We start from the raw sequence: 24275 nt of genomic DNA on the forward strand, positions 1-24275 counted from the left end.
CGAGTAATATTTTGACTTTCTTGGTTATTTCCATAATCTTAGTATTTTGGTGCTTGTTTGAGTTTTGCTTTATTTTGGTTTAATGTGCTTTGGAACTTTATTCATGCCGACTTGGCCATTGTCTATAAGTGTATTTTATAACTGACTAATCTTAAGTTGGCTTTTCGAGCATTCGATCTTTGTCGTTCACTGATAGGAGTGCAATTTGTTAATGCAACTAATTTCCGCACTGGAGATTATTTTAACTCCATGACTTAGACGGTTTTTCTGTTTGTTTAAAATTGAAACCTCTTTTCAAGGCTGATGTTTACTAAGTTTGAAATTTCTTATGATCATTTTACTCCTCAACTTGGCTTATTTGGTGCTAGGGGTTAATTTTCTAGGCTGGAACCTGCCGTGGTTGGATTTTTTTTTCTTTCATTCCTCAACTCGAGTTTCCTGGTGCTAAGGATCAATTTTCAAGGCTAGCACCTACCGTGGTTGGGTTTTTTTTCCTTCTTTTATTCCTCAACTTGGCTTACTTAGAGCCAGGGGAAAATTTTCGAGGCCAGCACCTATCGTGGTTGGCTTTTTTTTTTTTTTTCTTTCTTTCATTTCTCAACTCGACTTACTTAGTACTAGGGCATCATCATGTGACATTTGTATCCCCTGTTCATCCTCTAGGGAGAAGGAAATAGTCATTGGACTGTACTCTACAATTTGCATAACTTCCATGTTGCCCTCATTTCCATTCCTTCCTTTTTTTTTTCTCTCCGGCTCATTCGGCCTTCGGTTCCTCCAACTATCATTTTGATCGTGCCGCTAGAGCCGTCATTCATAGGTACTCCGATCTATCTCCTTGCCCTTTCCTCAGCCCCTCTTAGTTATGGCCTTTGTTCTTTCATCTTTTTCACAAAGTTTCGAAGCTTCTTGATCAATCTATCGATTTCATGTATCAATTGGTAGCAGTTGTTTGTGTCATGCCCGTGAGTCTTTTGAAATTAGCAATACTTGTCTGGGTCCCTCCTTTTTGGGTTAGATTTCAAGGGCTTAGGCCATTGTACGTAGCCTTTATCTTGGACTGCCATTAGCACCTTGATTCGGTATACATTTAGTAGTGTAACTTCCGCTGGCATGCGAGCTTGGTATGATCATTGGTATTTCTTCTCCCATCTATGCTTGTTCAGTTTTCTAGTCCCCAGTCTATCCTTCTCTTTGGAATATCTTTTCTCCCGTCATTAATGCCTTTGCCCCTTTCTTTATCCTTTCGTGCAAATCGGTTAGTGGTTAAGGTATCATCTTGTCTTATATACTTTTCGGCCCTCTTTATCAGCTCCGATAAGGTGTTTGGTGGCTTTCTACACAAGGACTTGAAGAATTCTGGAGAGGTCATTCCCCTTTGCATAGCCTCTACCGCTCTCGCCTTGTCTAGTTCAGGCATCTGCAAGGCTTTCGAGTTGAACCTGGCTACATACTCTCTCAAGGACTCGTTCCTCCTTTGTTTAACCGTTTCTAGGTAACTTGTCTTCCTTCCTGCTGGAACTTCAGCAATAAACCTGCCGATGAATACGTCGACTAGATTGACCAAGTTCCTTATGCTTCCTAGTTTTAGGCTATTGAACCATGTCTAACCTGGTCCTATCAAGGTCGTGAGGAAAACTTTGCACATCAAAGCGTCAAAGTGAGTTTGCAACTCCATAAAGGTCTTGTAATTCAACACGTAATCCTGTGGGTTTCCTGCTCTATCATAGGTGGTCAATGTCGGTATCATGAACTTCTTTGGTATAGTCTCAAGTTAGACCCTCTTGATAATTGGTGATGAGGTCGGCAACATTGGATTGACATTATCCCTAACTCCGAGCTCCATCAACAACTACTCCTTTAATTTTTCTAGCTTTTGGTCGACCCCTGTATCGTCATTTATGGGCCTTTTCTCCTGGCGGCGACAACTTCCTCTCAATTCCTCACCTTTTGACCCTCCCTCAATCTTAGATGAAAAACTTCCCTCCATATTATTTTCTATGAGATCTCTTACTACCTTACTTTGAGATTGTGCCATTCGTTCTTTTCTTTTTCTCATCTCCTCATCCTCCTCTCCTATCTTCTTGCTACTTTGTTAGGGATTCTACTAGTTTAGAGTAGGTTGGGGCTCACTGTCGTTGGACCCTTCCCTCATACTCAGCCTACTCGGAGGGGGGGCATTGAGACCTTTCTACTGCAAAATTTGACTTAACCAATTGGCAGTGTTTTGAACTTGTAAAGACATATTCTGAAGTTTCTGATTTGATAGTGGAGTATGAGGCATGGTTGTGGTCGAGTTTGGTGAGTGGTTTGGTAATGTGGGTGATGGGTTTGCTGGAGTTAGTAGACTAGCGTATGAGAATAACGAGCTTTCTAGTGTCGAGCTCAGGTCTTTTTAAGTGAGTCCCATGTAGTTTTCTCCAGAGCTAGCCATGTGGATCTCAGTGGTTGAATGAGAACTCCGGTGACGTTAAGATCCTTTCATTTCCACATACGGTGCCAATTAATGATTGAGATTCAAAATAAGTCCGGGATTAGGTGTGTTTTTTGATAAGTTTAGTCTTCATTTTATCATTCCCTTTTTTATTTCTTTTTTCTTTTGTCTTTTTCGGGCGTGCCTTCACTATCTTACTGATCAAACATAATTTAGCCACATTATTATTATTATTATTATTATTAATGCTAAATTATACATTTTTCTAGCTTACATTGTGTTTTTATAATATTTTTTGCAGAAAAGATAAAAAATGGCTGAAAATGTTGAAAATTTGATTTGGCCGAAGTGATTTGGCCAAATCAGCCTCAAAGAATGACCAAAGAAGCTGCACAAGTGGATGAAAGAAGAAGCCAAAACTTAAGTCTTGATATGCCAAAGTCAATTTGCCTAAATCACTGGCCAAATCACCAGAAGCCAGTGACAGCTGAAATTCGAAAGTATCATGCAGAAACGATTGGGGCGAGTGATTTGTCCAAATCAACTGTCGCCAGCAGAAAAGTGCAGAAGCACGGGAATTATAGAAATTTGAATTTTAAGAGTTCCATCCTATCTCAAATACGCCAAGACTCATTCAAAACACCTCCAATACCGTGCAAAAAAGAATTTCTTCACCGAAGGAGGTATATTCATGATGAAATACAAGCAAAGAAGGAATCAAAGATCAAGTCAAATTGGAATTTCAGCTCATAAAGGACTGATCTAGGGTTTCTCACCTATAAAAGGGCAACAAGCAGTAGTAGCAAGGCATCCAATTCTAGGCAGCGTATCAACAACGCCGCATCTTCTTCTTTTCTTCTTTCTTTTCTCTTCATGTATTCTTTGCCCATCATGAGTGGCTAAACACATCTCCCTCTAGTTAGAGTAGGAGAAGTTTTAGTTTTGTTATGAATTGGGAGATATGAAACTCCATTATCAAACTTCTATTTTTCAATATTTATGCAACTTGTTCTTCATGTTATTATTACCTTGCTATTAGAATCAATAAGGGCCCGTTGCTTTTAATTGTAAAGTAATATATTGTTAGTTTGAATAATTTAGGTCCATAATTGCTTAGATTGTTTAAATACAAGTGACAATTAGTTGCATGATCTAACTAAACCATGCAAAGTTAAAATTAAGTTTTTCTATTTCTTAAAGCAGTTAACAGTTGAAAAGTGAAGAACCACAAAGATGTTCCTTAGCAACTTGTTAACTAGTGTTTGATTAGTGAACGTTTTCTAATCAAACTAAATTTAAGGAAGAATTTGGTTGTGTGGAGCGTCTTCCACAACCTAAACTAATTTATTGAAATAAATAAAAGAATCAAAGTATCAATATCAATTCTAAATTGAAATGGATTCTATGCTTCAATTAGAGTTTTTTTATTATTGATTTACTCATCCTTTTTATCATTGCTTTCTTATATTACTTTAGTTTTAATCTTAGTTCATCATCATAAGAAACCACCCCCTTTATTTTACTTTTATTATTAATTTGCTCAAGTCATTGTTAGGAAAGTCCTAAATGTGAATTCCCTGTGGATTCGACCCTATTACCACTATCTACGGTTCTTAATTGTTGATTACTAATAAGTTTATTTTTGACGGCTTTGATAACCGCTATCACCTACACCCTTACCCGTCTGCCACCGCTGTCACCTATACCCTTACCCGTCTGCCACCTTCACGCGGACAACCTATTCATGAGTACGAGATTTCAATTCTCGTCATGTGGTTATTTAATTTCTTTTGGCTCTTTTTGGATACAATTCCTATTATTGCAGGCTTTTTTTTCATACAATCATTAATAATTAGTCGGGCTCATCTGCTCCGAGCTCCTTCAAACCTTATCTGACCCGTGGACTCAGACCTCAGTTATGCAACACGATGTGGCCCTATATTAGATTGGCCTAAACTTCTTTGATTTAGGTTGCAGTAGGCTTAACGGTTTAGAGCCCATTAATCATCCGTCTCTATAATTTGAAAAAACTCATTAATCGAACTCTTAGTTTTATAAAAAAATCTACTAATTAGTCTTTCTTATTGAATATAATTAAGATTTTTTATAATAATTAACTATTAAAATTGAGAGAGGGACTAATTAGTAGACTTTTTAAAATATTAGAAACGTTTTAATATATTTTTCAAAACTAAGATATTAACTAATGACTTTTTCTATAATATATAGATTAAATAATAATTTTTTTTAAGGAAAATTAACTATTTAATCTATATGGTATAGTAAAACTCACTAGTTGGTCTCTCTATTTTGAAAAATACATTAAAACGTCCTTGAAATTTTTAAAAATTTATGAATTAGTTCTTTCATTAATTTTAGCCGTTAAATATTACAAAAAATTTTAAAATACCTCTAATACGGAGGTACTAATTGGTAGACTTTTTAAAATATAAAGGATTAATTAATGAATTTTTTAAAATTATAGGGACTAAATAGTAAAATATTTAATTGTTAAAATTAATGGAGATAACTTGTAGAATTTTTAAAATGTTAGCGATATTTTAATATATTTTTCAAAATAGAGAGATCAACTAATAAATTTTATCACATTATAGATACTAAATAGTAATTTAACATTTTTTTAATAATAATAAAAAACAACTATTAAAAATTTAAAAATAAAAAGTTGTTGAGGACCCAAAGCCAGCTCTGTGTTGTCCCTTGTCAGAAGCCTTTCCTTTTAACTAAGAACCCTTTGTGCTTTTCCTTTCTTCAATAATTCTCCCATTATAATTCTCCTTTTCATGCCGCCCAAAGCCCCTTTATTCTCTGCGACCTACGCTCTCCTTTCTTTTTCTTTTCATTCCTTCCAACCCCAAGAAAAATTTCCCACTTTCTCTCCAAACAAACAACCAACCATCTATCTCTCTCCCCCTTTCAGAACCATAATTGATAATACCCCACCGTGATTCTTTCTTCCCAAACAACAACCACAAAAGAACAAGCAGAGAAGAAGAAAATATTGATCATGGCAGAGTTTGACTATCAAGATCTTGTAAAGGCCACTGAAGGATTCTCCCCTTCAAGACTCATTGGTAAAGGAAGCCATGGATCAGTCTACAAAGGAATATTGCTTAAAGAAAATAAAGTTCTTGCAATCAAGAAATCAACCATTGGTATTGATCATGTGTCTAACGACAACTCCAAGAAGCTCGAGAATGAAATTTGTATATTATCATCTCTGCATGATCATCATCATCAAAGTCCATATATCATCAACTTTCTTGGAACGAGTCATGAGTACAGCAGCAGAAAGCTTCTGGTTATGGAGTTCATGCCTAATGGTTCTCTTCATGAAATGTTGCATGCAGCCAAAACTCCACCTTCTTGGCCTAAACGTGTAGAGATAGCTCTCCAAATCGCTAGGGCAGTGCAATTTCTTCATGAAAACAATCCTTTAGTTATCCATAGAGACATCAAGTCCGCTAATGTTTTGTTCGACGAAAATTGGAATGCTAAGTTGGCAGATTATGGACTGGCCATGTCGCGAGTCGGTTCACTGAGTCACCAGGCGAGTCAACCAGCCGGGACCATAGGGTACATGGACCCTTGTTACACTACCCCAAGCAAACTAAGTACTAAAACCGATGTGTTTAGTTATGGGGTAGTTTTATTAGAAATCATAAGCAGCAGAAAAGCCATTGATGTTTCTAAGTCCCCATCTTCAATAGTAGAATGGGCAGTGCCACTAAGTCAAAAGCATAGGGTACCCATTGGAGAAATTTGTGACCCAAGAATTGGGTTGCCGCCATACATGGAGGGCACTATAAGGAACTTGCTCAATGTGGCTGCACGTTGTGTGTCTTCTAAGGAAGAAAATCGCCCATGTATTGGTGAAGTTGCGATGGAGATGAATAGTTTTTGCCTGGTTGAAAGAGTAAAAGTAGTAGTAGCTAGCCCTTGCAGCTGGACATGCCTTGTCAGGAGTTTGATTCTGATGAGAAGGCAAAGAAGATTAGCCAAGAAATGTAAGAGAAAATGTGAAGATTATAGTGAGATTTCAAAAGGGAAGCTTTTGTTAAGGGAGATGCTGGCTGATAGATAACACAGATAAAAGTTGATGTAGCTAGAGATGATCAATAACTGAGTCGATCAACTCGACGGGGTCAATAAGATAAAGCTGAATTAACGATTTTTTACTAAATCGTCTCAGTGCTGGGAGAAATCACCATCAAACCAATTATATATATATATATAATTGTATTACTAATATATATCTCTTGTTAATAAGTTAAATAATTTATCATTAATCAGAAGGTAAAAAAATTCTGGTTTACAAAATTATTGACTAATCCACTCTCCTTCCTTTCTCACCAAGCTATTAATAGCAGACAAAGCAAATCCCCCACCTAGATTTAGTGAATTTAAAAATTAATAAAATATTTTATAATATAAGTCATATATATAAAGATTTTATTCTGATTTATTATAGTAAGTATATCATAATTAATAATTAAATTAATTTAATATATAAATGATTGTTGTACTAAATAAATTCTTATAATATAATAATAACAGATCTCGTTAAGATCGCGACACGTGTACAAGAAAAATAGGAAAGTCCGGTACACAAAAATCATCCGGTCTGATCAGACATAAGGAGGTCAGACCTGTTATCTATACTCGAAGTGAACAAAGCCAACCTTATTAGTGCTCGAAGCAAATACGCCGACTTTTTTAAAGCGCTCTAAACCACGCTAGGGCTATAATTGCATGTGTTGCAGAACTGACAAAAATGACGCATATGATGGATAGAGTATGGACTAAGCAACACAACATTTATTAGCCAATTGCCCACCATTAATAAGCCGTCTGATATGCCAGTCACAACACGCTGCTATCTAATTCGAAAAGACGACTGTCAAAGCATCCTGGTATGACCCAAGTATAAATACCCTTGGACCAATCACCTTTAGGGACAAATCTTCTAGCCACTACTGATACCAAGAAAAACACAGTTTGAAACCTCAACCTCCACGAACTATAAACTTTTTAGTGCTATTAACTCTCAACGATCCAATTAGAGCCACTAACTTCCCCGTGAATCAAGCCTGTGCTTACGTGTCACTATCTCATTACCTCACCAAATCTCAGGCATATCAATTGGCGTAATGGGAAAATGAAGGAAAATTATCCAATCAATCGGAGTTTTCCAAACATAAATCCACTGAGATTTATGATATCTAACCAAGAAAATAACCCATTAACACCTGTTGAAAATGAAAATTCCGTGAATCAAACCTGTGCTTACGTGTCACTATCTCATTACCTCACCAAATCTCAAGCATATCAATTGGCGTTGTGGGAAAATGAATGAAAATTATCCAATCAATCGGAGTTTTTCAAACATAAATCCACTGAGATTTATGATAGCTAACCAAGAAAATAACCCATTAACACCTGTTGAAAATGAAAATTCAACCCCAAAAACTCCAAATCCTCGAGACTTTCCCATGGCATTGTTTCCATTCCCCTCACTCAAACATTGCCAAATACATCTTCCACCAGCAATCTTACTCTAGCAAATACCATCTTACAAACACATATATCAAACCAAGACTTACAAGCAATTTCCATGCAGTTACAACAAATAATGATGTGGATGAATCAAATAATGCAGCAAAAGGTCTCACCCCACCTTTAGCCATGAATCCAACACCCATAGTAATCCCTAGCCAAATACCTACACTAACCTTTATCTTGAAAATCGAGAACCATTACCAAGTCACCATAATGCACTTGACCCAAAAGAGAAGAGAAGGAGAATTTGTTAGGGAGCCTCCAACTAAATCCAGAAGCTGCACAGTGAGAAGCCTAATAGAGGAGGATGCTGATGTAGTAGAGAGGTACGAAGTAGAAAGTGAGGAAGAAGGCACTAGTTCGAAAGCCCCCATAACTAGCAGGAAAATCAGCACGAAAGATGAGGGAGTAGCCGAGAAGCTGGAAAGGCTGAAGGAAGAATTGTTAGCAGAGCTAAAAAAACTAAGCAGGAGCTCACATGAGCTTGAGAATAACCTCTCCATTTATAGCCACATTCAAGAGGAGATTATTCCCAAGAAGTTCCAAATGCCAACTATGGGGGCGTATAACAGCACAGGCAACCCCAGGGATCATGTGATCAACTATAAAACCTTCATGGAGTTACAAACTCATTTTGATGCCGTGCTTTGTGAAGTATTCCCAACCACTCTTATTGGTGCAGCCCTGACCTAGTTCAACAATCTAGAGGCGGAAAGCATTAGGACCTTCTATGACCAGGCCAATTCATTTATGGGGAGATTTATAGCCAGCATCCCGGTCTAGAGAAAAACCAGTTATCTAGAGACAGTTAGGCAAAAGAAGGATGAAACCTATGGGAGTATGTAGCCCATTTCAATGCAGAAGCTCTTCAGATTCCTAACCCGGATGAGCCCAGGGCGATAGAAGCTATGCAGAAGGGGACTACCTTAGCTGAGTTCTTTGGATCTCTAAGCAGAAAGCCTCCAACTACATTGGCAAAGTTGATGCAGTGGGCAGAGAAATACATTAGAGAACATGTCGCTTTGATGACTAGCCGATTCGCTAAAGAAACCCGAGAGAAGGACCAGATAGGAGGATTGGAGGAGGGAGCTCGCAGAGCGAAGGCTTAACTGAAGTCTGGGGGCATTAAACAGACACCGAGAAAACATGGAAGCTAACTGTCGACCCAGGCCCCTAATGTATTACAAAGAAACCAAAATACAAAAAAACAAGCTAGCAACATATTTACAAGCAGAAATTTTAGGAAAAGGAGAAGGTCTAGAAGTCTCCTCAGAGGACGCAAGGTCTCCAGCTAGGTTGGGCTCAACTTTGGAAGCATTCTCTGGAACATTAACAGCCGCGACAATTGGAACCGTTATAATATCACTTGCCGAAGGAGGATCCCTAGGGGCATTTATAGCCTCGAGCGCAGGTGGATCATCACCGACCTGATTGGCACCTTGATTGAACTCAACCGCTAAGCGGGCCAACGTCCCCTAAGGAGGAGGAGGATGCACTTTGGGAAGAGCGCATTCGTCAGGGTCGTATTGCACTTCTTCGCAATCAGAGTCATACTCTATAGCCCAGAGAATGTTAAGAGGAGCAGTCGGAGACTTACGAGCTTTTCGGAGGCCATCGTTGAAGCCCGTTGCATAAAAGAGAGTGGACTGTTCAAAGACCTTGCCTTTAAACTCATTTAACTTAAAGATATTTATTGACCTAGCTCTGGATAATCGACTCAGCATTCTCCCTAGCATCCACGATCTTCTTCTCATAGTCCTTGCATCGTGTAGAAAGATCGCAGACCTCACCCTCAAGTTGTCTCCTCACAGCTTCAGAAGCACTCAAGTCTCCCCGAACCCTACTCAACTCCAACTTGACCTCCCCCAGCTCCCCGGACAACTTCTGCATCTCCCCCTCGAGTTGGGCAGACCGGGCCAAAAGGCCTCTTTCCTTCTAGTCCGCAGAAGAGCTCTCTTGAGCGAGCTGGGCTTCTGCGATAGAGCTCTCCTCAGTAATTTGCATTTCCATAAGAGCAATCTTCTCACTCTAGGCTTGGTTATCTCAAAGAAGCCCTTCCAGTCAATTCATCTCCCCCTCGTATTGGCTTTTTAGTGCAGCAGTTACTCAGGCAGCCTCCTCTTCTTTAGCTTTCTCAACATCTTGGAATGTAGCCTCCCGAGCATCGGCTCTCTTATTCTCAAATTCCAGTAGAGCATCCAAAAGTTGCAAAAATAAACAGACAAGTCAGAAAACTACTAGAAAACCCAAAAAGCAAAAGAAAGAGTAGGGGAATTTATAAGAAGAACTTGTCTCTTAGAAGCCCTAAAAAGATCCTCCTCTGTCTGGGTAGTGAATGAGTTTGACTGCTCTGTGGATTCAATCACCCGACAAATTGTGCTCACCATCCGATGGTCCATTAGATTAGGGGATGGCCGGAAGACATGGTTGCTCAACAGCTCAATAATCGAGGTTGGAGTAGAACTAGGGCTTAGTTGGAAAGTTAGCCTCGAGTCATTAGAAATTAAGACAGTAGGAAGTCACTCACTGGCCTCTTGAGACTGACCTTTTGCCTTTGCCTGCTCTATCTGAGGATGGTTTTTGCGGAAGAGAGGAAGATGAAGTCTTTTTCTGTGAGGAGACCAACTCGGATTCTTTCACCAGCCTCCTTTTGTTTCTTGCCATCTTCGGAGCAATGGTGGTCATCTCCTGAGGCACGTGACAATTCTTTCACTTCAAAACTCCACCGACATCCTCAGCAGGAGAGGACCTGTCAGGGCTGAACACTACCCTTACTATGGCAACTTTCGAATTACTCCCGATAGCAGAAGCACCTTCAATCGCTGCAGGCACGACCTCAGTCTGGTCGAAGCTGACTAAGGCCAACTCCATACTACCCTAGTGGAAGACAGGGAAGGCATGACCTGAGCTGGCACAAGCTCCACCCTAGCATCTCAATAACTATGTCCATGGTTTTCTAGGTCTTGAAAGTCTCAACAGCATGTCGAACAACATCACGATAGGAAAAAATTTTGGAGAGTCAAAATGTCCTCCATGGGAACTACAGAAGTTGCAAAAAGCACAAAAAATAAATAAAAACATAAAATAAGCAAAACCAACAGAGAAGCAACAACAAAAGAATAGCTAAATACCAACATCATAACAATCCTCCTCTGGGAGGATATCCAAACACTTGAAAGCGTCGTATTTAAAATGAAAGGAGAAGATCCGAATAAAGTACAATTGCTCCCACTCGGAGAGGAAAGGGAAGGCATTACAAAAGGTGTCAACAATACTCTATCCTAACTCTAAGCCCCAGTCAAAGTTTCTTTTAGCTCCAACTATAGCAAAACTGTCTACCCAGTGCTTGATACAATCTTTATGGCCAATATAAATGGGCAGACCATTCCTACCATAGAAGTTCAGGAATCCATTATTAGCTTTTAAAATCTTGAAACATGCCCTGAACAAGCTCAAAGAAGGAGCAAAGCCACAACCTCAACACATAACCTCAAAAGCACTCATGAACATAATAGAATTTGGGGTCAATATTCAAGGAGTGATCTGATAAAACCGAAAAACAGAGTAAGCAAACTAAGAAAAATGAAAAGAAAGGCCATAATCTATTTGTTTCAAATAGAAAATGAGCATCCTCTCGGATTGGGCATCCACTAGATTAGAGGGAGGAGGTAAGGAGAATAGGGCAATCCATTCATTTAGATGAGGAGATCGAGTATAATGGGGTCTCTGTGGAAAGGAAGGATCGATGGAAGTTTCCCGAAGAGAGGTAAGGATTACCCTAGAAATGATCTTTTCGACCTGAGGGAATGGTAGAGGGGCCATCGAAAAAGAAATGCCTACCTAAGACTTGGAAAACTTGAAAGAAGAAGGAAAAAGCGAGAGAGATCTTAAGGATAGCAAACAAATGCAGCAAGAATAGCAAAAGCAATGAAAGAAAGGAAATGAAGACGAAAACCTATTTTATACTCAAAATGAAGCATTTATGGGCATTCAAAGAGTTGTGTTTCGGTGATCCAAGCAACGACAGTAATCAAGACACATCTGGGAGGATGCGCAAATGTCACGCATACTTATGGCCACTCCTTGTAACTCAAAAAAGAAATTAATAGGTACACCTAACTGTGAAGTGCTGGATATGATTCGCTCCTCCAACCATTATAAATAACTATCAGAGAAGCAAAAAGGCATCTAATAATATAATAATAACAGATCCCATTAATATCACGATGCGTATACAAGAGATACAGAAAAATCTTGTGCACAAAAGTCATCCGGTCTGATTAGGCATAAGAAGGTCCGACCTGTGCTTCCCTACCTCTGACCTTATCTATACTCGAAGTGAGCAAAGCCAACCTTACCAGTGCTCGGAGCAAGTACGCCAACCTCTTTAAAGCGCCCTGGGCCATGCTAGGGCTATAATTACGTGTGCTAGGGCTAACAAGAAATGACGTGTATGATGGATAGAGTATGAATCAAGCCGTCTAACATACCAGTCATAGCATGCCATTATCCGATCTGAAAGGATGACTGTCAGAGCATCCTAACATGACCCGAGTATAAATACCCCTGAGCTACTCACTTTTAGAAACAAATTTATTAGCCACTACCGATACCATGAAACACACAGTCTCTCGTGGAAACCTCAACCTCCACCTCCATGAATAAAAAATCTTTCAGAACTATTAACTCTTAACAACCTAATCAGAACTATTAATTTTCTCATGAATCAAACATTTACTTACATGTTCCCATCTCGTTACCTCACCAAATCTCAGACATATCAAATTCTATAGTCATTTCAATATTGTTTATGAGGATCTTAGAAACAGAATACTTATAAAGTTTACATTTTTAAGAGTTTATAATGAAATTAAAGGTAATAATCTTATTTACTTTTTTAATAAATCAATCAAATGAGTATAATATGGCTTCAAATAATTGAGTTTGCAAAAAAAAAAAAAAAGAGTTAGCAGGTGGAATTACTTATCAACGTCATTAAACAATTTAAAAGTGATTAACAATTAAATATGCAATTATTTAGCTATATAATAATAAGTTTAATTATATATTACCAATTTTTAAAATTACAATGATCAAATATCTCAACCATATATTTTGCTATTATTTTTTTCATCTCTATTGAAAAATCATCAACTAGTAAACTCGTTCTTTTTTTTTTTTAATTTTTTTAAAAAACAAGTCAACTCGACGAGATCACCGCCCATGAGCAAAGGTTTTTGGACCGGGCGGTTCGTTCCGGTTCAAAGAGCCGGTTCGAAACCTAAAGTAACGGAGTAATCCGACATGAACATTGAACAAGGACTCCTGAAGCTTTCTTCACTTTCTTTCTACCTTCCCATTATGTCCCCCTCTTCCCCCTTCCGATATTGAAACCCTAACCCCTAATTCCAGATATAGCCTAATTCTTAGCCCCATATTTTTCACTGCTCCACAGGCCTCTCGCTTTGCACAAAGTGAACAAAGAGAAGAAAGAAAGGCCGAGGTCGATGGAGACTCAGTTCACACACAATTTATACGAGCGACGCCCCTTTCTCAAATCCAAGGCTCCTGCTGTTAAATGGTTCAAAGAATGGTAATCAATTTTCAATTTTTAGTATTTTATTTAATTTTTTGTGTGTAAATTTGTAATTAGCTTTTCAGTTATTGTTTATAATTATTGTCGTTCATTTTAAGAATCTCAGGAAATTGAGAGGAAGAAAAGTAAAGAATGAATGAGGTTTTAAATTCAATGCCTTTATGCTGTTACCGGCTGTTAATGGGTTAAAGTGAAGTTCCAATATGAAAATATAGTTTCATATGTGGAGGAGATCCAAACAAAAGTTAGAATAAAAGAATTTCTTAGTTTAAAATGGCTGGTGTTTAAGCTTCTGAGTTACTGTTAGTTCAGTTGAGTTTTTAAGGAGTCATTTGATTAGAGTTTGCTTTCAGCTTTGTTTGTTTGATTGCATAAATAAATAAGAGAATGGAAAGACAAATAGGAAGGACAAGGTGTTCGTTCTTGATTTAGGCTCTCAGATGAAAACCATAAACTAAAGAATAAATAAATAAATAAATAAGGAAGTGGGAAGGCTTAACCTTGTAGATTTGCCATTCAAGGGAGACGTTTTGGAGTTATTGATTATGGAAAATTTGAAACCAGTAATATGTCTAGATCATATTGGTTGTGACATATACCATGGTTTGAAGACAAAGTGAATGGTGCCTTTCACATATCTCTTAGTTTACCTGTCTTCTACTCTTCTTCCTGGTATATCTGCTTCTGTTCTAGAAATTGTGATATCTAGCTGTTCTTGATTCCTGACTTTTTATTGTAAATGTAGGCCTATATAAAAAGTGATGGAACATTTAGATGTGGGGCACTTGTGAACATGCTTTCACTATTTTGTGATTCAATTTCTGTCTATGATCTTTCAACCATCTCTTTCTCTCTATTTATTTTACATTTTTAATCCACCAAATAGAATTGAGCATAAAATTGCAATTAAACACTATCAATGTATTCCTTACTTCATGAATTTCTTTTGGCAGTTTTTTATTTTGTTGTCAAGCTATTAATGGTCATGTAGTGGTTTAGTGTTTGATATTGTCATGCTCATAATCTGACCATTACTTTTCTCAGGGTGCCCCAAGATGTTGTGGCAACTGGTGGGAAGTGTTCACTTTTCAGATGGGTTAATGGTGAGTATTAGACTTGCTTTTTTCTTCTAATTTTAGTTTCGAATTTTCAAATGTTGTTTGCAAGGAAGGATTACTTGGATTTTATGTCTAATGCAAGGTTTAAGCTTTTATCTTATTTGTTTAATTTGATAGATTGATGTTCTACTAGGGTGTTACATTATGAAAAGCTGCGACATAATATTGATGTCTTATGATATTTATTTCAGATGATGTATTCAAAAGATCATTATGATTATTTTGTATGAGGAAAACTTTTGTCACTCATATTGGTGCTAATTGTAGCTTAGGTTCTAGAAAGTAAACTGTTGTCTTTTCTTCATTTGAACAGCCTAATATTGCCCTTTGTTTCAGCATATATAAATTTGGACTTTGTATCTTCTGGGTTATGATTCAATTTTTTTGGGAGCTCCATATAAATGCCTTTCAGATGGAATTTTAATTTATGACTTTAAATGTGAAATTTTTGTTCCTAACTTTTCCCTATTGCTGTTACAAATAGAGAACCAATTGAAGGCTTTGAAAGAGAAGGCAAAGGAATCACCAGCACCAGAACCAGAGCCTGAACCTACTACAGAGGTTCTTTTCCTATGCAGTTATGAAGGCTGTGGAAAAACCTTCATAGATGCTGGTGCTTTGAGAAAGCATTCTCATATCCATGGGGAGAGACAATATGTTTGTCACTACGAAGGATGTGGAAAGGTGTTAACAATAAAATTTTTATACCTATTTTATTTTATGTGTCCAATGATATTATGATCACTTAATAAAACCATGAATATTGAAATGTACCTCATAGTTTCAAAGTTCTCCTTTACTATTTTCATTTTTCTGTATAATGGTGTACAAGTGTTAAAAAGTGTTGTGTTTTTATCTTGCAGAAATTTTTAGATAGTTCAAAGTTGAAAAGACACTTCTTAATTCATACAGGTGAAAGAGATTTTGTATGTCCTCATGAAGGCTGTGGCAAGGTGATCAATCAATTTTTCCTTCTATTTTTTTCTCTTATTGTCGTTGAGGCACATTTTTTTTTCCCTTTATTACTTGCTTCTACCAAGTAATAAATATTATGATTGAGATTTTTATGCTTAAATGCTTCTATCAACATGAATTTTGTGGTGTTTTCAGTGGATCTGGATTAATTCTTGTAGTGTTTGTGTAATTCAGGTTTTCTTACTGGTCACAGTTGCCCAGAATTGTTGCTTCTCCACATTATAATGCTTGAAAATATTTTGATTCTTATGCATCAATGATTTTACTGATTTTCATATATTTCACAATCAGAACTAAATTCCAACTTATAGTATTGCATATGGAAGTTATCCAGATTATAAAACTCCATCTCTACTTCCCTCTCTCACCCTCTGTGTTTGTCGCTGTAAGTGCTCTTGCATATGGAGTGAGTTTCAATTAATAGATTCATATGATAAATGACTTGGAATTTGGGAGGAAAGACATACATCAGGTTATCCATGAACCTAAGCAGACAAGAAACCATACTGAGGCTATGTGAGAATTCTAAAGTAATGTAGCTATTAACTTGAATTTGCTTCTAAATTGATTATTAAGATCTATATATAGCATAAATTCAAATTGAAATAGGTTTTGAACTTAAAATCCTAATACTTAGGTTTTGACTAAATAGAATAATCAAAAGATCAATTAAGAACAGTAGAATAGTTTTATACTTGCCCATGCTTTGTGTAAATGACAATTACTATAGTTTGTTTTATATAATTCTGCATCATGAACTTAAGATATTATCTTTATGCATCTTATGTGACTGCATTTATGTGTGATATAATCCATTTTTTCCCAATTGTGATTGTGGAACTGCAGGCGTTTTCGCTGGATTTCAACCTGAGGTCGCACATGAAAACACACTCACAAGAAAATTACCATATCTGTCCATACCCAGAGTGTGGAAAGAGATATGCTCATGACTACAAACTGAAGAACCATATTGCAGCTCACCATGAAAAGGTTAGTTTTGTTCCATTCACTAATAATGTTTCTGGCACATAGTTCCCAAATGTTATTCCTAATGTTCATTTTCTTGATCTGTAATCCAAATGTGGCGGCAAAAAGTTGTCCTTGATTTTTTAATTGAATGACATTATACATTATCCCTAGCATTTGATACACAATGATCCTTCTCATAGAGCAATTATTGCATGCGAGGCAATGAGACAATTCAAGAGGTTGATGTACTCGTCTTTCACAAATAGTAGATTTTGAGTGCTCTCATTTCTTGGAGTCTTCAGTCTTATACTCCCATAATTTATGCGTCTATTATAAACTTGATTGTAGTTTGTAATAGATTTAGTTTTCTGAAAGGTGATTTCTGTTGATTGATCGTTGAGCATTTTAGGTTATACTTGCTGTGTAGCACATTAATATTACTGTATAATTGCACAGATGCATCTTTCTCTTTTACTTTCGCGTTTTTATTCATATGTTGGTAGGATCTAATTTTCAGAATCTTCATCAATTCTACAGCATTCAACTCCCGATACAGTGAAATATACCACACCTCCAGAAAAGATAACGAAAGTTTCCAAGCCTTCAGCAGTGGCGTATGGCTCTGTGTCATCCGATCGTCCCTATGCTTGTCCTTATGAAGGTTGTATAAAGGCTTACATCCATGAATACAAGCTTAAACTACATTTGAGAAAAGAGCATCCTGGCCATATGTCTGATGAAAACGCTGAGAATGCCTCTCCCAATGCTGACAATGAGGTGGATGAGGCCAGTGATCAAGATGCCTATGTTGAGAAGCGTGCAAATGGGAAAAATCGGAAACAGAGCCGGGCAAAGCCCAACTTGAAGATGCCTCCATCAAAAATCACACAACGGAAAGGTTCAAGTCCATCTCGTGCCGCTTTGAATGTGGTGAAAAAATCTTGGCAGCCATTAAAGGAAGAAAACTACGAAGAAGAAGATAGTGAAGAGACAGAGGAGGAGGATCGCGACAATGCAGAGGATGGATGGAGATATGGGGAAAACAATGAGGATGATGATGACGAGGAGACGGAGTATGAAGATTGAAGAAACACAGCTAGGTTGCTTTTTTCATTTTTTTAAATATATATATATTTTTTATTTGCGTTCTTGTAATATAGTTCTTTTTTTAATCTCTCTAAAAATAATGCCAAACTTGAAGAAATTTACAAATTGTTAGGCGAGATTGGTTACTTGCATTCGAATTATTCTCCCTTTCCCTTCTGACAAGATATGAACTGTTTGCTCGAATGGTCTGACCTTGCTTGAGCTATAGCTGTACCATGGAATTGCTGTCCCTTTAATTAGCAGGATTACAATAATTGAATGATTTGGTTCAGGTAAGGTGCAAGTATAACCAGAAATTTCATATTATTTTTTCACACTAGCATTGTCAAATAAATTATGTTAATTATGTGTGCTTTGATGTGATTCACTAATTAAATAAAATTTATTTTCATTAATATCATCGGCTACAGTCACTGCATACTTGAAGACACCAGAAAGAGCACTCCTTGTCCAAGGATAATACAAATGAAGCCAATTGCATTCGGAAATCAAATTGAACTTCCATTTCTCAACTTTCCAAGAGCTCCCAGGTGAGTTGATGTTGTCTTTGATGTCTTCACATGAACCTTTATGCATGCATCTACCTGTGATTATAAATAATAAGTCTGTGTTATTACACCTTGGAACAAAAGTTACCCGTATTTGTGCAATTTGGAAAAGTTCACATTTCATACCATAAGAATGGAGAAAATCAATTGAATCCATTAACAAAACTTCGCCAAATAGATTCCATCAACATGAGAAATTGAAAATGTTGAACCAGACAGGAGATTGAACAAAGGAATAGTACCTCAACTTTTCTGTTTCCAGAGCAGGAAATTGAATAGTGCTGCAGATTTGTACCATCAATTCATTGTCTCTTTTATAATGAACTTGTATCTGAATTGATTATAGTTGGACCTATATAGAATCTATAATAATCAACGGTATTCATTAGTGGGAACTGAGAAGTGGTAAGCCACCCTCATCTAGAAAGGAAATTGTATTTGTACATCAACTTTTGCCTTTGATTACCAATCCACCTTTACTTATCTTGGAAATCATCAACCCAATCCAGGTCTAATTCTTCAACAACTTGCTTAGTAGACTTCAAATTTCAATTACTTGTCCTTATCATCCTAAACACATTTTATTTTCATGATGATATAAAGTTGAAAATTATAAAGCATGAGCCTTCGTATCCGCTAAACCTCCTTATGCCATCCATAATAAAACAACTCATTCTTGTCAAATTTGAAATCCCTTGGTAAAATTGCACAATAAGCCAAGAATCTCTCCATATGAAAAAAGATGATAATAACTCAATCTTAAAATTTAAAAATATCGAAAATACAATCCTCATAGTTCTCGGTCCACACATCATCTAGACTGACTGAAAACTTCTTTCCAGACAAGAATGTCAAATCTATTAGAAACGTAAACCCATACTTTAGAATCAAACTTCTATATATCATCGTAGTACATAATGTGAGTGTGAAATTTCTCACCTACACCACCCATGGCAGTTATTGAAAGCACAAAAACTCATGAGTCATGTGCTTCAAAACTCATCAACAATTCAAAAACATCATTTTTATACTTTTCATTTCCATAAATATTAAGCTCCTTCACCAAAAATGGTCTCTTGTATACCTTATTGGAACTCCCTTCAACAGTCATCCTCAAGCACATGGTCACAATTTCTTCATACCCAGTAGCTATCTCCTTTAATTTGCACCCTGTCTTTACATCCCAGAAGGAAAACTTGAGAAATTCTGCATATGGAAAATCTTCAAATCAAAGTTTGAAAAGAAAAGGTAAAAAAACAACCTCTAAAACTTCCAATCTTAACTTCGAATAACAAATAGCATTGATTTATAAAGTTCTAATTAGACTTTGTCAAGAACAATTGACTTAAAAGTAAACATCCAATTACAAAAACAAATGTAGAAGTCAGAGGCTATATTATATATCCTTGAATCTTGAAAGCTTGAGACTGTGCAAAAGGATCAGATCAGTTGAAGAATTTCACTTGTTACTAGAAAAAGAAAATCAAGAGACAAGAAATAGAAGCAGCAAATTAATTAGCAGAAATGCTATGAGCATTACCTGTTAGATGCAAAGAGATCTGTGGAGATTGGCAAGTGATTAAAGAGAAAACAAACAAAAGATGAAGGCTTGAGGAGAGAGAGAAAGAGAGGCTATGTAAAAAGGAAGGAAGGAGGAAATGGGCGGCTGATATACAATTGTAGAAAAGAGAAAGCAGAGCAAGGAGGTTGAAGTCCCGTCTGCTAGACTATAACCACGTGGATTCAATCGTCATTTTGCTTTTATTGTTGGTCTAATTTCCTTTTTCTCATGCTTTTTTAAATAATTTTTTTAAATAGAGATCAAAAAAATAAATCTGTTATTTTTTGAGTTATTATCAGACTAAGTCTGCAAATGCTTTTTAATAATTTATTAAAAGTTTAAGATTTGCTATAATTTAATTTATATTTTTTATGGAAAACAATTTAATTTTTAAATTTTTATTCTACTAATACTGTCTACTAATAATTTAAATTGATTTAATTTATAATTAATTATTAATTGTCTACTAATAATTTAAATTGATTTAATTTATAATTAATTAATAATAAATTTAGCAGGACTAATTTATTAATAAAATAAAATTTATAAAATAAGGCATTTACTAATTATAGATTTTGTTAAATTTCGAAAAATAAAGCATATATTTCTTTTTAAAAAAATTAATTATTTAAGTTTAGATTTAATAAAATTTATTATTTAACCTCTATTTTTAAAATATATTACTTAAGTATTATTAATATGTTAGTAAGGAGAAAAATAATTAAAATGCTATTATCTTTAATTAGTCTATGCAATGTCATTGTACTTAATTAATTTACATAATTACATTAAATAGTAATATCTTTCTTTCGATAATTTATTAGTGTAAAAATTTTAATTTTAAAAAAATTATAATTAATAAATTATAAAAAGATAATATAGTTTTATTAAAAAATAAAATCAAAACAGTTACCTGCTAATTGAAAATAACTCTTAAGTAATTTGAAATTTAGTTGTTATGCCTCTTATCAGCTGCTTATCAGTTATCCATAGACTTTGTTTAACTGTTTATATATCTATCGATTATCAGCCACATTAATCGGGTTCTAAACACTTCGGTCTGGTTGAGCCAATATTAAAAAGGTCAAACCTTAACTCTACTAAATTTTAATACATAAGTCTGTTTCACATGCAAGTCAAACTTTCGATTCTGGTTGAGTCAATATTGAAAAGGTCAGACCTTAATTCTACTAAGATCCAATACATAAGTCTGCTTCACATGGAAGTTAAGTCCCTTGATACTCGAGATCGTGTCCACATGACGTCAGATGAAATTAAATGGTTGTCTGATGATGGAAAAAAACACAATACGTTCGTACTTATGGTCAATGTGACTGTGATAGGAGGATACAAACGTAGGATGACGATTACACATCACTAAAAAACAAAAGAAAAAAGAAAAAAGGAAAAAAGAAAAAGAAAAAAGGGAAAAGGAAAAAGACAAATCAGACTAAACTTATCAAAATACACTTACACTTTGAGTCTGCCCTTTATTAGATCTCAGAATATCGATTGGCGCCATCTATAAAAAAACGAAAGAGATCTTTTTATCACCGGAATTCTCATTCTCATTTCACCCACTAAAATCCACATGGCTAACCACAACGAAAACTATACTAGAAACATTCCAAACGACATGAGTTCAACTCAGGAAGAACTACAATTCTCATTTTCTAGTCCAACTACTCCACTTATATTTTTTATTCCGTCATCGAACTCAGCCGAAACCATGTCTCGAATCACTTTGTCTAATTAAGAGTTACAATGTATGGCTCTATAGAGCATTATCTAGTGGCTAGACCAGATGTTTCAATAGGGAGAGCTTAATACTCCGTTGAGCGTATCACCTATAGCCGAGGCCGAGGGACTTAACGTCAATAAGCCCCAACCCATATTAAACTTATTTTGATGAGGTCAGAATAGGACCAACCAATAGAGCAAATCCTATTCAAATTTTATTCTCTAAATAATATATCCCTCGTTTAACATGAATGATTTTGCAAGAAAAGAATTCAAATGAATTCTTGCAAAATCATTCATAATTTTATTTCTATACATAATTGAAAATTTTTTAAATTAAAACATTTTGAATTATTCTATCCTAATGAAAAATTTTAAAAGAAAAGAATTGAATTATTAAAAAAATTTTTCAACCGGAAGGTTAAGGATATAGATTTCAACAACAATATATTAAAACAACTATGTATTTCATTTCATTATTCATTCTTTTTACTAAATATACTTTTAAATTCATTACGTGATTTAAGAGTCAAATATTTTATCCATCAAGTACTCTATTTATTTTATAGATTCAAACTCGATTAAGGAGCGGATGCAATATCAATTTTCACATTTTTACACAAATTTAAATAAATCTGAAAAAAATTGAGCTAAGAGAATAATTAAACTAAGCAAACTTAAATAATGTAGATTGTTTTTCTTTCACTAAATTCAGCAAACTTAGACATTTCCAAACAAATGATATTGGGAATTTCCTGATTGAAGATAAGGACAAAATGCGAAGGAAGACTTTGAAAAAGCAGGGAAGAGTCAGAAAGCTGATTTAGAAAATTTCCCTGTAATTTCCTTCTGTTTTTGAAGAAGTGAAGGAAACTTGTTCCACCATCTTTTTTCCTTCTTCCTTCCGCCCTACCATATTCTGCTTTTTTTTCTAGATCAAATTTTTATTCTCAGAAATTAAAAAGTAAATTTGAAAAAAATTTAATATTAGTCATAATTTTATTCAATAGATTAAACTAAATTTGAAAAAAAGTTCACGGCAACTTACAATATAATTTTAATATATCGTTAATAAATATTAATATGGTATTTAAAAATTAATTAAAAAATTATTTTATTAAGATAAATTATATTTTAATCCTTAAAATTTTATAAAATATATAATTTAGTTTAAATGTAGATAAATTTAATTATAAAGCTTTATTGTATAACAAAATAATCCTTTTAGTTATAATTCATTTTTATATTTTTATAAATTGGTCTCTAAATATTATAATTATTTATAAGTAAGTATTTATATTTTTTTTCAAATTAATCTAATATATTTATTAAATTTAATATCTTAAATAAATTAATAAAATAAAAATTAAGTCAAGAATCTGACCACAATATGTATTTAAATTCAAGTCCAAAAAATTCTTTCTAGTTTAACTTTTCTTTTTTTTATTTTTTTTTTATTAATTAAGACAAAAAGAGACATCAGATTTTATTTTATTTTATTTTATTATTTTATACATATAAAATATTAAAATTTAATAAATAGAGAGATTAATTTATAAATATAAGGACTTATTAATAATTATAATATTTAGAGACCAATCTATAAAAATATTGAGATTAATTTCAGTTAAAAATATAAAGTTTAAATTAAAGCACTCTGAGACTTAGTCTGGTGGAAAGTGCATCCTTGTAGCCTTGTGAGGTCAAAGGTTCGACTCCCCGCCCCTATTTCAAAAATAAAGTTTAAATTAAAAATTATTTTATTAATCAAACAAAACTTAGTGTACTAAATTTAAAAATATAGAAACTAAAATATAAATTTTATAAATATTAAAGAATAAATTATAATTTATCAGTCATATTTAATGGACTAATCACATAAAAGTAGATGACCTTTTTGTTATAAATTAAAGTACAGACTCTATTTGAAAATAAGTTAAACCACATAATAGCTTTTTGTAATTATCTCTAAATTTAAACTTGCAATTAAAAAATCTAAATGTTTAGAATAATTCACATTTATATTCAATATTTTAAATTTTGGGCAATAAAAATAAACTTTTTTAATTTATTATAATTATAATAAAGAGAATTAAATTAAATTTCAAAAAAATTAATAAATTATAATATAGTCCTTAAAATTATATTTGACTAATAAAACAGTTCTTAAATACATATTTTTATTACAATAATATCATTTTTTTATTAATATCATTATTTATTTTTTATTTTTACTTTTATATAATATAATAAATTATTAATAAAAATTTAAAATATAGAAAAAAACTTTACGATTTCAAATATATAATAATTCATTTTATTTAAAATATTATTAATAGAAAGTAAAATGTTTTAAATATAACAAATATACACATGATTTATAACATAAAATATAAGCATTCAATGAAATATTTTAATATATATTTTTTATATGTTTTTTTTTTTGAAGAAATATATTTTTTATATGTGATTTTTATATAATATGAATTTATTTATATCAAATATTTACAATATATGTAATATTATATATAATAAATATAAGATATATTTAATTTTTAATATAAAATTTAAATTAAAGAATTATATATTTTATTAATAATATAAAATTTTAAAAATTATATTATAATTTATGATTAACTTTTTAAAA

General features: G+C 34.2%; 2 protein-coding genes and 1 long non-coding RNA gene across 4 annotated transcripts; 2 read left to right on the plus strand and 1 right to left on the minus strand.

The window, feature by feature from the left end:
* The first annotated feature begins 5221 nt into the window (after positions 1–5221).
* Positions 5222–6694, plus strand: LOC110623868 (serine/threonine-protein kinase-like protein At5g23170). The gene has a single exon (XM_021768877.2). It carries the CDS (start codon positions 5463–5465, stop codon positions 6537–6539), a length of 1077 nt encoding a protein of 358 aa, XP_021624569.1. The 5' UTR covers positions 5222–5462; the 3' UTR covers positions 6540–6694.
* A 6615-nt stretch (positions 6695–13309) lies between these two features.
* Positions 13310–17962, plus strand: LOC110624785 (zinc finger transcription factor YY1). Its single transcript, XM_021770105.2, has 6 exons — positions 13310–13607; positions 14655–14713; positions 15213–15412; positions 15592–15681; positions 16550–16693; positions 17210–17962. The coding sequence occupies exons 1-6, from the start codon at positions 13522–13524 to the stop codon at positions 17756–17758; spliced, it is 1128 nt and encodes a 375-aa protein (XP_021625797.1). The 5' UTR covers positions 13310–13521; the 3' UTR covers positions 17759–17962.
* Positions 17786–20091, minus strand: LOC110624787. 2 transcript variants are annotated; one of them, XR_002489471.2, is made up of 3 exons: positions 19868–20091; positions 18570–19533; positions 17786–18363 (listed from the first exon to the last, which is right to left on the minus strand). It is a non-coding gene; the product is annotated as an uncharacterized LOC110624787 (long non-coding RNA). The 2 variants fall into 2 exon arrangements; XR_006352344.1 differs by having other exon boundaries at positions 17786–19533.
* Positions 20092–24275: the final 4184 nt, after the last annotated feature.

The sequence above is a fragment of the Manihot esculenta genome, chromosome 10, assembly GCF_001659605.2.
Source record: "Manihot esculenta cultivar AM560-2 chromosome 10, M.esculenta_v8, whole genome shotgun sequence".
NCBI classification, from domain to species: Eukaryota; Viridiplantae; Streptophyta; class Magnoliopsida; order Malpighiales; family Euphorbiaceae; genus Manihot; species Manihot esculenta.